This window comes from Phyllostomus hastatus, unplaced genomic scaffold (genome assembly GCF_019186645.2).
Source record: "Phyllostomus hastatus isolate PE091 unplaced genomic scaffold, TTU_PhHast_1.1 phas_contig_16, whole genome shotgun sequence".
Lineage (NCBI taxonomy): Eukaryota > Metazoa > Chordata > Mammalia > Chiroptera > Phyllostomidae > Phyllostomus > Phyllostomus hastatus.
Genome location: NW_025333643.1, coordinates 24,240,703 through 24,253,162, shown reverse-complemented (window position 1 = coordinate 24,253,162; position 12,460 = coordinate 24,240,703). Strand labels below are relative to the sequence as shown.

At 42.2% G+C, this 12,460-nt stretch overlaps 1 protein-coding gene across 4 annotated transcripts in view; it reads left to right on the top strand.

Annotated features, from left to right (window-relative positions):
• Positions 1–11,380, top strand: part of SUCLG2 (succinate-CoA ligase GDP-forming subunit beta) — a 277,613-nt gene extending 266,233 nt beyond the window's left edge. For all 4 annotated transcript variants that reach the window (XM_045832402.1, XM_045832400.1, XM_045832399.1 and 1 more), the window contains one exon: positions 10,323–11,380. In XM_045832402.1, coding sequence (XP_045688358.1) covers positions 10,323–10,438 — 116 coding nt within the window. In that variant the 3' untranslated portion in view covers positions 10,439–11,380. The remainder of the gene's footprint in view (positions 1–10,322) is intronic.
• Positions 11,381–12,460: the final 1,080 nt, after the last annotated feature.

The following is a 12,460-nucleotide window of genomic DNA, read 5'->3' as shown; positions in this document are numbered from 1 at the left end:
CTGGTGCCTCTACCTTCAGCCTCTTGTTGAGGCCAGCCTGGCCCTGTGTTTTTCCTAGAAGTCCCAGTCCCACAGAGCATCAGTCTGTTAAGCTTAGCTAATAACCATCATTCCTGTTGCCCACAGCCCATCCAACCGGGCATGTTGTTGGATTGAGTAGACTGAAGAGATTCTTCCTCATCTGGCTTTTGATCCTGCTGAGAATTAAGACAAAGGACTCAAGAGACTGAAATATCACTGTCATTACTGATAAAGAGGTTGCAGGGTGCAACTTATTGTGTATGTGAGCTCCTTACTCTGAACTCAAGATTAGGCAGCTTGGCACACCCAGTCACAGGCACCTCCCACCTCCAGGACAGAAGCATAAAGGGTAAAAGACTGCCTGGGCTCACTGCAAGCAGCCTACTCTAATTAGAAAGCAGAGGAAGGGGTTGACTGCATGCACCCAGTTCTTCCTTCAGATGATCCAGTTAGGTAGGTCTCTGTCATCACCAAACAGAGCAGTGATGGAGAACAGGAGTGCTGTGCTGCTGACTGGCTCTTTGCATGGAAGGAAATGCCTTCTAATGCACACTGCAGGTCAGCAGTCTGTCTGCAGCATGGGCTGCCTTTGTGTCAGATGCCCACCATGGTCTAGGTGGTGGTCATCCCTGCAAAAACAAGAGTCTAACATTGTTTCCCTGAGCAGAAGCTGTGCATGAGCACTTGAGTAAGTAGGAGTTTAAGAGCCAGCAGGTATGGGGACCCACATCTGAGTCCCACCTTGTATCATCACACCACCACTAAGTATTTTCTGAGTTACCAGTCAGTTTATTTCTTCATGCCTCAGTTTCCTTATGTAACAATTAAATGTTAAATTTGATCAGCCATCAAAAAGCAAAAGCCCATAGCTATCAGAGAATTGACACCCAGGTAGATTCCATCTATGCTATTTTACAGGTGGCAGATGTGTCCTGTTAAAATGACTCCCCGAGAGTTCCACCTTGGGGCTTTCCAGAGGCACAACTACCTAAGACTTTGTAAGCATATTAGACAGGGAGGACACATGGCTTTCATCTCATGCCACCATCAGTTTATTGGCAATGCCACCTGCATTGCTGTGCTGATGAAGATTCTGAGGCTGGATTCCAGCTCAGTGGTAATTACTGTCCACCACAATTATGGGAAAGGAGAGAGGGGATACTGGAGCCAATATTTGCCACTGTTGATTCAAAGAGTAGAGATGGAATTTTCTCCCCTAGAAATACAAGTGCCAATGTACCAGAAGTAGGAAGAGTGGCTGCAAGCTGGGAAGGCACCAAATGAAGCTGGGTTCTTGGCCTCTGCCAGGCCCTGCAACCACGAGGCCAGCAATTTGGATTGTATAGAGCAAAGGTCTAAACTTTTTTGTAAGTGGCGAAGTTTTAGGCTTTGTGGGTTCCCCCTCCCACATTTTCCATCATCATGCAAAAAAGCAGCATAGAAAATATGAAACAAATGGGTGTAGCTGTGCCACAGTAAATCTTTTCCCCAAAGGCAGACAGTGGGACATAACTTGCAGCCTGGTGGAGAAAAGAGGTAGCAGCAAGACTGGGAATTCTGGAAGTTCCTCCATGGTAGCTATGTCTGAACCTCCCTCCACCCTCATTTCTGAAATACTCCATGAGAGTCCAAAAAGAATTTGGCAAGCAAACTAACCACTCAGAACCTAACTTCTCACAGACACTATTAGCAGTGAGGTCCACTCAGTCATTCCTCCATGTAAGTACAGAATCATGTACAGTGATGTCACTTACTAGGAAGCAGTGGGGTTCAAAGCCACCACTTCAAGCAAATGAGAATTCTTGAAATCACCCATAAATTAAAATATACATGGGTTGAGGTAGATGTAGGGAGGTGAAGTCTTACATGCAGATGTTTTGGTGTTTGGAACAGTTACTTCTCTAAAAGATCATTCCTGTCCCTTGCAGGTACAGAATTGTAAACTGTTCTTGTTCCCTTCTTGTTTAACATTAAGGCACCCGTACCTTTGCTGCTTTGAGAGTCAACATCATAAAAGCATAAGCCCTCAATGGTTCCATGTTAGACTTGGTCCCAAACCCCCCTTGTGTGACCATAAGCACACACACACCATTCTTTGAAACATAGCCAAGAACCTGGCCATCAGCTTCATCCCACTGGAGATGGTGACTTTTTCTGTTATCATTGGAATAACTGTCACATTCACACCCTGGGTGGTGGTTTCTTCTTACCATGGGAGAAGTCATTGAGGAATGGTGTGCAGAGGGTACAGCTCCCCAGAGTATTTTTTGTCATATTTAGTTTTATACAATGTGAGGGATAAGCATTTTGACAAAATACTCACCCAACTGCAGTAAGTTGCCTGGGTTGCTCAGTTAGTCTGTACAGAGCCAGGTTTGAAATCTCAGCTCCCTCATCTGTGAAATGGGAATAAAAATATGTGAGCCTCATAGGGTTATTGTAAAGATCAAATGTGCTTTCAAATCACCTAGAACATGATTAATACATGTTAGCTGTCATTATCTGAGCTCTTATACATAACTTGAATGTGGGCAGATGGAGGGCTGCCAGCTCAGCAGGGGCTTTACCTCTGATCCTCAATCATTATCCCACTTCTGATGATACAGTAACAGGACAAAACAGATGTGATCAGTTGTCTAAATTCACAGGTCACCCGAAACTGGAGCCACTCTATCTGATTGTCACTCGAAAGGACAGTACAGAGGAGGAGCAAGGGCACAAGGAAAGTGAGCAGAAGGAATCTGCTGCTTTATAGAATTTAGTTTGCTTCCACACACCTCCCCTCTCTCAGTAAAACAAACAAAAAATAACTTGCTTTGAGAATGGGTCAGAGATTTTAGGACCCATGGGCCATGGCACCTCTAACAACCACCCAGCTCTGCCACTGAAGCTCAGAAACAGCCACGTGTAGCTCCACCAGAACTTTATTTATGGACAGAAATTTGAATTTCACATAATTGTCACATATCACAAAATATTGCCCTGATTTTTTACAACTATTTTAAAATGTAAAAACTATTATAAGCTTGCAGGTGGTGCAGAAAGATGTCACTGCCTCAATTTGACCTCCAGGCCACTGTTTTCTGGTCCTGACTTGGAACACAGAGTTAGAGTCAGGCTTGTCATGGTTACTGGTTGTTTGACTTGAGCAAATTGTGTCACATCTCTGGGCCTCAGTTCCCTCCAGTAAAAACAAAAGAGACTTAGCTTAGAGGCTCCCTAGGACTCCTGTCCACACCGAGAGTCCAAGCTGCATGGTTGTCACATGCATTTGTAGTCACACAAGCCCGGATGCTAGTCCTGGCTCAGCCTTCGATTTGTGGGGGACATCAGGGAAGTTCCTAAGCCTCCCAGTGCCTCAGCTGCCTCATCTGTAAAATGGAGAAAAAATGACATCACTTTAGGATTGCTCCAAAGATTAAAGTGATATATTTGCGAAGCCCTTAACTCATGTATCCAACAAACATTTATTGCATCTAGTCTACACTCAATAAGTGCTACCTATTATTGTCCTCAAAGAAAAAACTGACTTCATATTAATAATAATAGTTTTAAAAAACAGATTCTACGCACTGCTATGATAAGAAGCCCTGGTGGGGGGTGCACCTTTTGAACCAAACTCTGTAATTTGTGCTCACTACCATTATCTTCTCTCCATTGTAAGGAGGTCAAAGAATGAACTCTGTAAATTCACCTTGCTGCTCTGTGTACAGCTCTCTCACTCCACCCAGTGGCAGGAAGCCCATGTTCGAACAGAAAGAAGAATTGGAGAAATTTTAAGACTTTAATCATTATTTTTAATATTTTCTATGATGTTCTCTACTAGTGGAGCAAGACTTCATTTTAAAACCATTCCCCTTTGATTCTCTGTGCATTGCTATGTTTGGGGCATGCAGTGGTAGATAACCACTCAACTGAGTAGTTTTCAATTAGCTTATGTAAAGTCCCTGAAGCTCGGCCAGCTGAATGGATTGTTTGTCTGATCAGGTGGTGATTCCAAGTGTTTCTCTGAGGAAGATACTGGCAGGGGCAGAGCTGCTGTGGACCACACGTGGCAAGCTCACAGTTTTCCTCACCTCCCTATTTGACTCTTTGTCTGCCCCTGTCTCTTTCTGTTCATGTGCCTGTCCTTCTCTGGGTTATTCCTCATGACCCTCTCTTTTCAGGTTTCTCTGGGGTCCCTCTCTCTCTCTCTGTGCCCCTCACTCATCCTCCCTTCTTTTTCTTCGACTCCTCCCTCTGCCTCCATTCTCTTGTCTGTCTAAATCTCTAGTCTTCCTCTATTATTCCTTCTGTCTCATATCTCTTTTTTTCTGTCTATGTCTCTCTTCCTCTGTATGTCTCATATTCTGCCCATCTGTCCTTCTGTGTGTGTGTATGTCATGTCTCAGTCTCTCTTTGACTCTCTCGCCAGTCTCACCCTCTGCCTCCGTCTAGTTCTTTCTTTCTCCAAGTGCCTTGGTCTCTCTCTGTCCTCTGTCTCTGACACTACCACTCTTACCCTGTGTAGTAGATTTTTGTCTGACCAGGTCCCCTGTATATGTTCTGTTTCCCCTCCTAGTCCTGTGTCTGAGCTTTCTGTTTCATGATGAACATTCCTTCCAAATAGCCTAGTTCTGAGTGTGCTTAGAATATGCTTAATAATTAAGACTGTAATTAAAGTATAACTGCAAGTATAATTAAAATTCACTTTAATGGATCCTGAAATTATGAAGCAATTAGATATTTGATATGGTCCTGCAGGGGCAGCTGAAGAAGGGAGGGCCCTGTGTCCCCTCTGACCCTGGCCCTGCCTGCAGGCTCTGAACCAGGAGCATGAGGAGCTGCTGAGGCCCCTCCAAAAGCCCCTAGAGAACCCTTGGAAAGCTCAAGAACAATCCCTCCTTGTTTTTCATCAGGCCATTTGGAGTTTCTATCAGACCTAACACAAAGGGTTATTTGAGGATGTTGGGCCAGCAAAGCGGTTAGAAAAGTACCCACCTAACACTCCCCTCCATCATCTCACTTTGCACGCATAAACCCATCTGTGGTAGTTTACTCCATCCATAAGTCCCTCCTGTGTGATGGGCATTGTGCCAAGCCAGAGCTTCCCTGATGAGCAGGCCTGACAAAATGTCAGCCTTTGTGAAGCTTGTGTTTAGTGTGTATGAGAGAAGAGTCAATAAGTGAGTACAAGGTACTCTGGAAGCTCATTTTACAATCTTCTGCCCTAGTTTGGAACTTGGGAAGTGATGAAAAGAAAGCTTCCCCAAAGAAATGCCATTTACAGAGGTACCTCGTGAACCAATGAGTGTCAGCCAGGGCAACAGAATTCCAGGTAGAAGGGCAAAGGTTCAGCCTGTTTGAAGGGTCACAGGTTTCCAAACCAGTTGCTTTTCCCTCCTTGGAAATACCTGGTGCTAAGTTGGGTGCTAAAGAGGATATTAATTAACTGATTTAGTTAGGCTAATTTAAATAGGTTGCAAGGAAGAGCATTTATTTCGGGAACAAAGAAGTCTTCACGTAGAGGGGAACTCTGGTGAAGCTGAATAAACAGCTCTCAGAATGGAGTGGAACCATGGTGACACTGGCCCCATGCAAGAAAAGGGTCTGGGTTGGAAGCAGATCTCAGGAGCACCAGGGCAGCCCTCATCTGTTCACCTGACTCCACAGCCCCCTGCATACTTGGTCTGCTGTTCTCTTGTCTGATTGTGACTCATAAGTCCTTTTCATGCTACTATGCTCATCATGGATACTACCCATATCCATGAGCAAATCTATTTGGACAAGCTAACGACCATGGTCTGTATTTGGACCATCCTTGGATCAGCTGCAATCAATGTTTTGGGAACAATCAATTCTGCCTCAGGGAACACTGTGGTCCCTCCTCCAGCAGGGACAGTGGGTAGAGTAGGTTTAGCCAGATGGGATGTTGGAAAGAGCAGGCATTCTAATTATGCCTGATTTTTGCTCTTAAGTAATTTGTAGCATCATTGAAATTCAGGTGATCTCATGCATGGAATAGTGGTGCCAATTTTAAATGCCAAACAGGAGTCCCCAGGAAATGAAAATAGAGTGGGAAGAGCATAGAATTTTAAGACTGAATCCTGCTAGTCACTAAGCCTCAGTACTCTTGGCTGAAAAACGAATGGATTTGTCAACACCTAACTCATAAGATCATTGTACAAGTCAAATAAAGTCATGTGGAAGGACTTTGTATACCACAAAAATGCAGAGATTTTTTTTATTATTGCCAACATTATTATGACACATATATACAAAATCATAAGGAGTTATTCAAGATTCAAAATAAGTGTGTCAAGTATCAGTTCCAGAAATCATTTAAACCAGTGACAGGGCATGTTGAATGCTCATTCCACTGCTTCCTAGCTACTACTAGCCATGCTTGCCAGACATTAGCTTTTGCTTAATTGTGCCTCAGTCCTCTCATCTGTAAAAGGAAGAATAATAACAGCTACCATGGGATTGCCACCAAGGAACAAGTGAGCTAACACACTTAGAACCCTGGAATAGCCTGTGACACATGCTAAGTGATAGCTGCTATTATTGCTTTTACTATGATTATCACTACAACTAACACTGCTAATTTGTGTATCAGTCCAGTTACACAGATAGCTTGACTGGCCTGAGTAAGACCCATGACCACAGCAGGACTCACACCAAGGAGAGGAAGAGATAGGGACAAGAACCCAGGGTGCCTGGAGAAATGGGCAGATGAGTCTGCTCTTGGGGTGATCACTGGGGTCTTGGGATCCATGTGTTGAGATTGGAGGGTGCTCTGAAGAAGGGAAGGGGGAAAAGAGCTTTTTGTATCTTAGGTTAGATTTCTTCCCTGGTAGATTGGAGAACCCTTGGGGAAAGAATTCTAGACTGTGCCTGTTTTGAAGGAGATAAAAATTTACGTATGTATGCCTTGGCTACTGTAGCTCAGTGGATTGAGCGTGGGCTGCGAACCAAAGGGACCCAGGTTCGATTCTCAGTCAGGGCACATGCCTGGGTTGTGGATGAGGTTCCCATTAGAGGGCATGTGAGAGGCAACCACACATGGATGTTTCCCTCTCTCCTTCCCTTCTCTACCTCTAAAAATAAATAAATAAAATCTTTTTAAAGTTTACATATTTACTTTTTATTCACCTTCTGGGCCAGTTGAGGCTTTTGCTTCATGCTGTGTCATTGCTCTGTGCTGGCTCTGCCTCTGGATTAATGTGGGAATTCCCTGCCCTGGTTCCAACATTTGCCATTGTCTGGTCCTCTGGCCTACTTTACAGCCTCTGGGACTTGGGCTGAAACTTCACCAAATTAGTCAATATACACACTGACATTGTATTAATGAAATAATCTTTACATATGCATTAGTTAAGTAACAAATTGCCCTTAATTGCCCCCAAATTTAGCAGCTTAACACTTGGGAACATTGATGAGCTCAGTTTCTGTGGTGGGGAATCAGAGGTGGCTTGACTGGGTCCTGAGGCTCAGGATCTTTCACAGGGCTAAGATCACATCAAGGCTTAGCTGGGTAAGGGTCACTTCCAGGTGCACTTATATGGCTGTGGGATGGAGGCCACAATTCCTCATTGGCTGTTGGCCAGAGGCTGCCCTCAGTTCCTTGCCTTCTGGGTTTCCTATAAGGAAGTCAGCAGAACAGTCAAACAATGTAGGAGTCAGAGGGAACAAGAGAGAATCATAGGGTTTTGTAGCTTAGTCTCAAAGGTGGCATTCTATCGCTTCGGTTACATTCTTATTCATAAGAAGCAATTAGTTAGATCCAGCCCACTGTTATGTGGAGAGTATTACACAGGGGTATGAACACGAGGATGGCGCAGATTGATTGTTTTGGTAGCTGCCTACCACATTTACAAAGTAATATGTTATTCAAGTAAATGCTAGCTTCTGTAACAAGAGGGAAATGCTGAAGTGTCAGAGAATTAATAGAATGTTCTTTCTCATTCATTATGAGGTCCACGAAAGTAAGTGAGTAAGGTACTCTGCCCTAATCAATTTTCCCTGTTGAAGGAGTCATTGCCATCTTCAAAAAGGTGCCTTCTGGGTTGTCCAGACTGGCAATGTTCCAGACGGTGGACAGTGAAACCAGTGTCCAGGGTCCCATTGGAGATTTTTATGGGCATGTATTTTCTTTCTCTTTGCACTCCAATGGCCAGAATTCAGTCACGTAACCTCATCTGGATGCAAAGGGGCCTGGGTACTGCTCACAGCTTGGGTAGCCACCTCCCAGCCACTGCTCCCCATAGGAAAGCTGGCCTGGTCTGCCACAGATACTTTTCCATTTACAAAATGCTTTCACATGTGTTATTTCCTTTGCTTCTCACCACAGCCTATGCTACTATCAGCATTCTCACCCTCATTTTACAAAGGAACAGACAGGCATAGCTTTAGAACAGTTAGGATTATGTAATTAGAGAGAGTCGGGTTCACATCCTATCTCTGCCACTATGGCCTGTATGACTGCAAAAAAGTTGTTTAACCTCTCTGTGCCTCAGTAATGTCATCTTGTAACAGGGGCAGTAGGACCTTTACAGAGTCATTGAAAAGACTGCATGTAACTCACTTAGCATTATATTGGGCATATGTAAGTGTTTAATGAATATTTGTTATAAGGAAGATGGTCATAATGTTATGCCTGGAGATAAAGAAGTTGAGGCTCAAGGCAGTGAAATGATTTACTCAAAACTACAAACTAATGCACAACAGAGCCAGGATGAGAGGCTGGGCATTTCTATAACAATGAAAGGCCCTGCCTTTTGAGTTATTGCTTTGCAGAGACCACTTTCATCAGATTCCTATGTCAAGCAGTAGCAAGTGAGCATTGAGCCAAAGACCCAGTGCAGAGTGTTCCCTTTACCACTGCTTTGGTGGACCCAGGAGCCCTGGAGAATCAACACAATGTCACCTTTTCACTCCACCAGTCCTTTTTAACTCACCTTTACCTTTTGTATGAAACATGCTGACCTTGTGCCTACTTTATCCTTGCATTCTTAGGTCCTCCAAGGTCTAGATTTCAAAGTCTTTGCTTATAAATAGTCTCTGTCTTACTAACTAGGTAAAAGCACAGGAAATGATGATATTTCATTAGACTCAAATTTTATCACATTTCTTTTAGGTTTTTTTTCAGTGAAAGAACAGAAAAACATTTTGCACGTTAAGTCATCATTCCCAAAATCAAAACTTCAGCTGTAATAGCTTGGCCAGCAAATCCTCCAGATTCACCAGCAATGGCCAACAGATGCCATCAGAGACTGCAATGCTCCTTTTCAGGGCCTCTGCCCTTTTTTATATAGAATGAGGAAGAAGCAGGAATGAGCATGTTGAGGACTGTCATAGTCTCCAAAGCAGTGGATTCATGGCCAGAGGTGGGCAGATTGTCTGAACTTCCGATCTTAGGTCAGGCCATGACTCAGACCCTTTATATTAAGACATGAGGACCTGACCTCTTATATGGGCCAAAACTGCATCAAATCTACTTGACTGTGGATTTTCAGTAATTTCCGTTTTTATCAGTAAAAAAAATGTCCCTTAGTCTCTCAGAAGTCCTATCTTTCATCTTTTCTAGCTGGACCACTGGCTGATATAAATCTCATTACATAATCTTTCTTGTCAGGACATTGATTAGAACCTACGCTTCATTGCTTTGCTGGTGAAAAAATGCAGAATGAATAATCCCATGCAACCCAATACTTTGATTTACCATTCTCTGCTTCATTTTTTACAAAAAGGTTTCTCTTTACTTTCCACATTCAGACTCTTCAGTCAAGGGATAAATCCATTTCAGATTTCCTTTAAAAAAATTGTTAAGTGTTTATTAACCTTTCTTTTTTCACAGTATCATGAGAACCTCATTATTTTCATGTTTTAAATGCCAGAGAAAATATAGGCAATATATTTATAATGCCACACATTTAGATGTAAAGAGGGGGGAAATAGCCCTGGCCAATATGTCTCATTTGGTTGGGCATTGTTCTACAAACCAAAAGGTCTCAGGTTCAATTCCATTTCATGTTCCTTAGGGAACATGCCTAGGTTGCAGGTTCAGTCCCCAGTCAGGTCATGTGCTAGAGGCAACCTCCCAACTTTCCTTGCCTTCTCTCTAAAAACCAAAAGGAAAAAATAAATTTGTCGTCTGAATTTACTTAAATAGACATATCTTCATCATAAAAAGCTGAAGCTGAGTTGTAAGTGAATTATGTTAGTAAGACCCGGGCATCCCATGATTTCAGTTTTTATGAAACTTTTTAGCGCATCACCTGCAGTTTCACATCAATAACTGTCCATGACCCCCCTTCTAGGAACCAATGTCCATGAGGCCCAGAACATACTCAATAACAGCGGGCTCCCCATTACTTCAGCCGTCGACCTGGAGGATGCAGCCAAGAAGGCTGTAGCCAGTGTGGCTAAGAAGTGATGCCTTTGTCATGGTCCCTTGGAGGAAGAAGTCCACTTTGCCATACAAATGGATGGTTCTCTCTTCACTGTGAAGGAAATGGTTATTTCATTGGGGAAAAATATGGGATGGGGAGGAGCAAGAATCATTGTATGAAAAATCTTGAACCTGTGTCGCCTTGAGTCAGAAATCTAGACAGCCTAAAAAATCTGATTTTATTTACCATCTATTAAATTAATGCCCTGTGTTCTCCTACTTTTCTGTCACCCTGAGCCTGCTCAGTAGGCATTGTGTTGCTGACATTGGAGAGCAGTCTGTGGCCAACAGACCTGTATTCATTGACAGCAATTTGGGGGGACATGTACTCCTTTATAATAAAAAGATCTCAGGCTATCAAAACCTCAGACAAGACTACATTTAGCAGATTAGGTATCACAAAGGTGCAGCTAAGACATGCAAACAAATAGCTGTTGTACACTGTCATACTTTTTCCAAGTTTCTACTTCTAGCACATGTTTGAAAAATCCATGAATATTCCAAAGTATATTTTACAATGGGAAGTCCATACTTCCACAAGACATTCTATACCTGGATTCTACCACTTGCCTTAATATTGAATATACTCCTTACCTCACATGAAAAATGAGGCCAGAAGCCTTATTTGAATCTTTGAGTAGATGATTTCATTTTAATATGAAAACTGAAGAGAGCTGATTCTTATGGAAATCTCTTTAATTAAGACATTCCAAGATGAAATTATTTTGTGATTGTCAGTATTTTATCTCCCCCTACCCTTCTGACCACCCCCCAGACTCTACCAGCTAGGGAAATGTAATTAAGAGAATGTGGCTTTTTTCATAATGTCCATTTTGGGGGGAGGAGGGTAATTAGGTTTATGATGATATTTTGGTAAATTTTTATTTGTATACAAATTTAAATAAAATCCTGTTTTGTAAGCTCTAACATCTGTGTATTTCTCATTTTACTCAATATTATTCCTTAAACATTTTTTTTCTTTTACTAAGACACTAGTCTTAGTGTCTCAGGCATATCTCCAAAATGAGAACATTTGGGTTATATTTGTATACTGGTTAAATAGACCCAGGATTATTCCAGTTCTACTCAGCTTTATCAGTAATTATTTCTGTTAGGAGATTATTCAATGAAAGAATAAAAATTATATACAAGCCAGAAGCCCAGGTAAGCATCACAGATGTCTAATAGGTTAAAATGTGACTTCAATCTGCATAATGCTACAGAAATTAACAGACATAAACTCCTATTCAATGAGGTTCAGTGGCCAGCATTAACAGTTTTCCTATCAATATTCAAATGTGTAGCAGATCAAACTTTTTTGTTTGTTTCTTGCCAGTTCTCATAAATTTTCCATTGGACAAAAGTTGGAAAGTCACATTGTAGCTCCGTATTTGCCATGGAGAGAAAAACCACTTAATAGATCTGTGTTATGTTCTTTTTAATTGTTATGCAGTAAATGAAAAATATCAACAATGTCTTTTTTGGTATGTTTTGATTTTTTATATTTTTATAACTACTTGTATGGTAAAAGGAGATATATATATTGTCAATTAGGCAAAAATCAGCATACTTGAATGTTTTGCTCTCTGTAAAGGCCTGTGTTCACAGGACATATACATTGGTGTTTCTAATTAATCCAGTTTGGGGGGGCGGGATAAGGGAATTAAATTATGTAATCATTTTGTAAGAGGATTAATAACAAGCAAATAACCAACCCCCTTTTATTTTTCCGAATAAGTGGTTGTCAGGATTCTTTTTTTTTCTTGGAAGCTCCAAATATCTGAGTCTATATTGCTCAAATCTGTCCCAAGTATAGGTTTCATAAAGATTTGTAGAATGAATACTGGTACTTGTGTGCAGGCCCAGCTCTACTGACTGAGGGCTCGGTGGGATCGGGGGCTGTGGTGCTGGTCATGGAATGGAAGTCCCCTGTGTATTATCTACTCCAGAGTGTCCTATTTGCTGACCTTCCAGCATCCCCTCCAGTTCTTTGTCTCACCTGTCCTA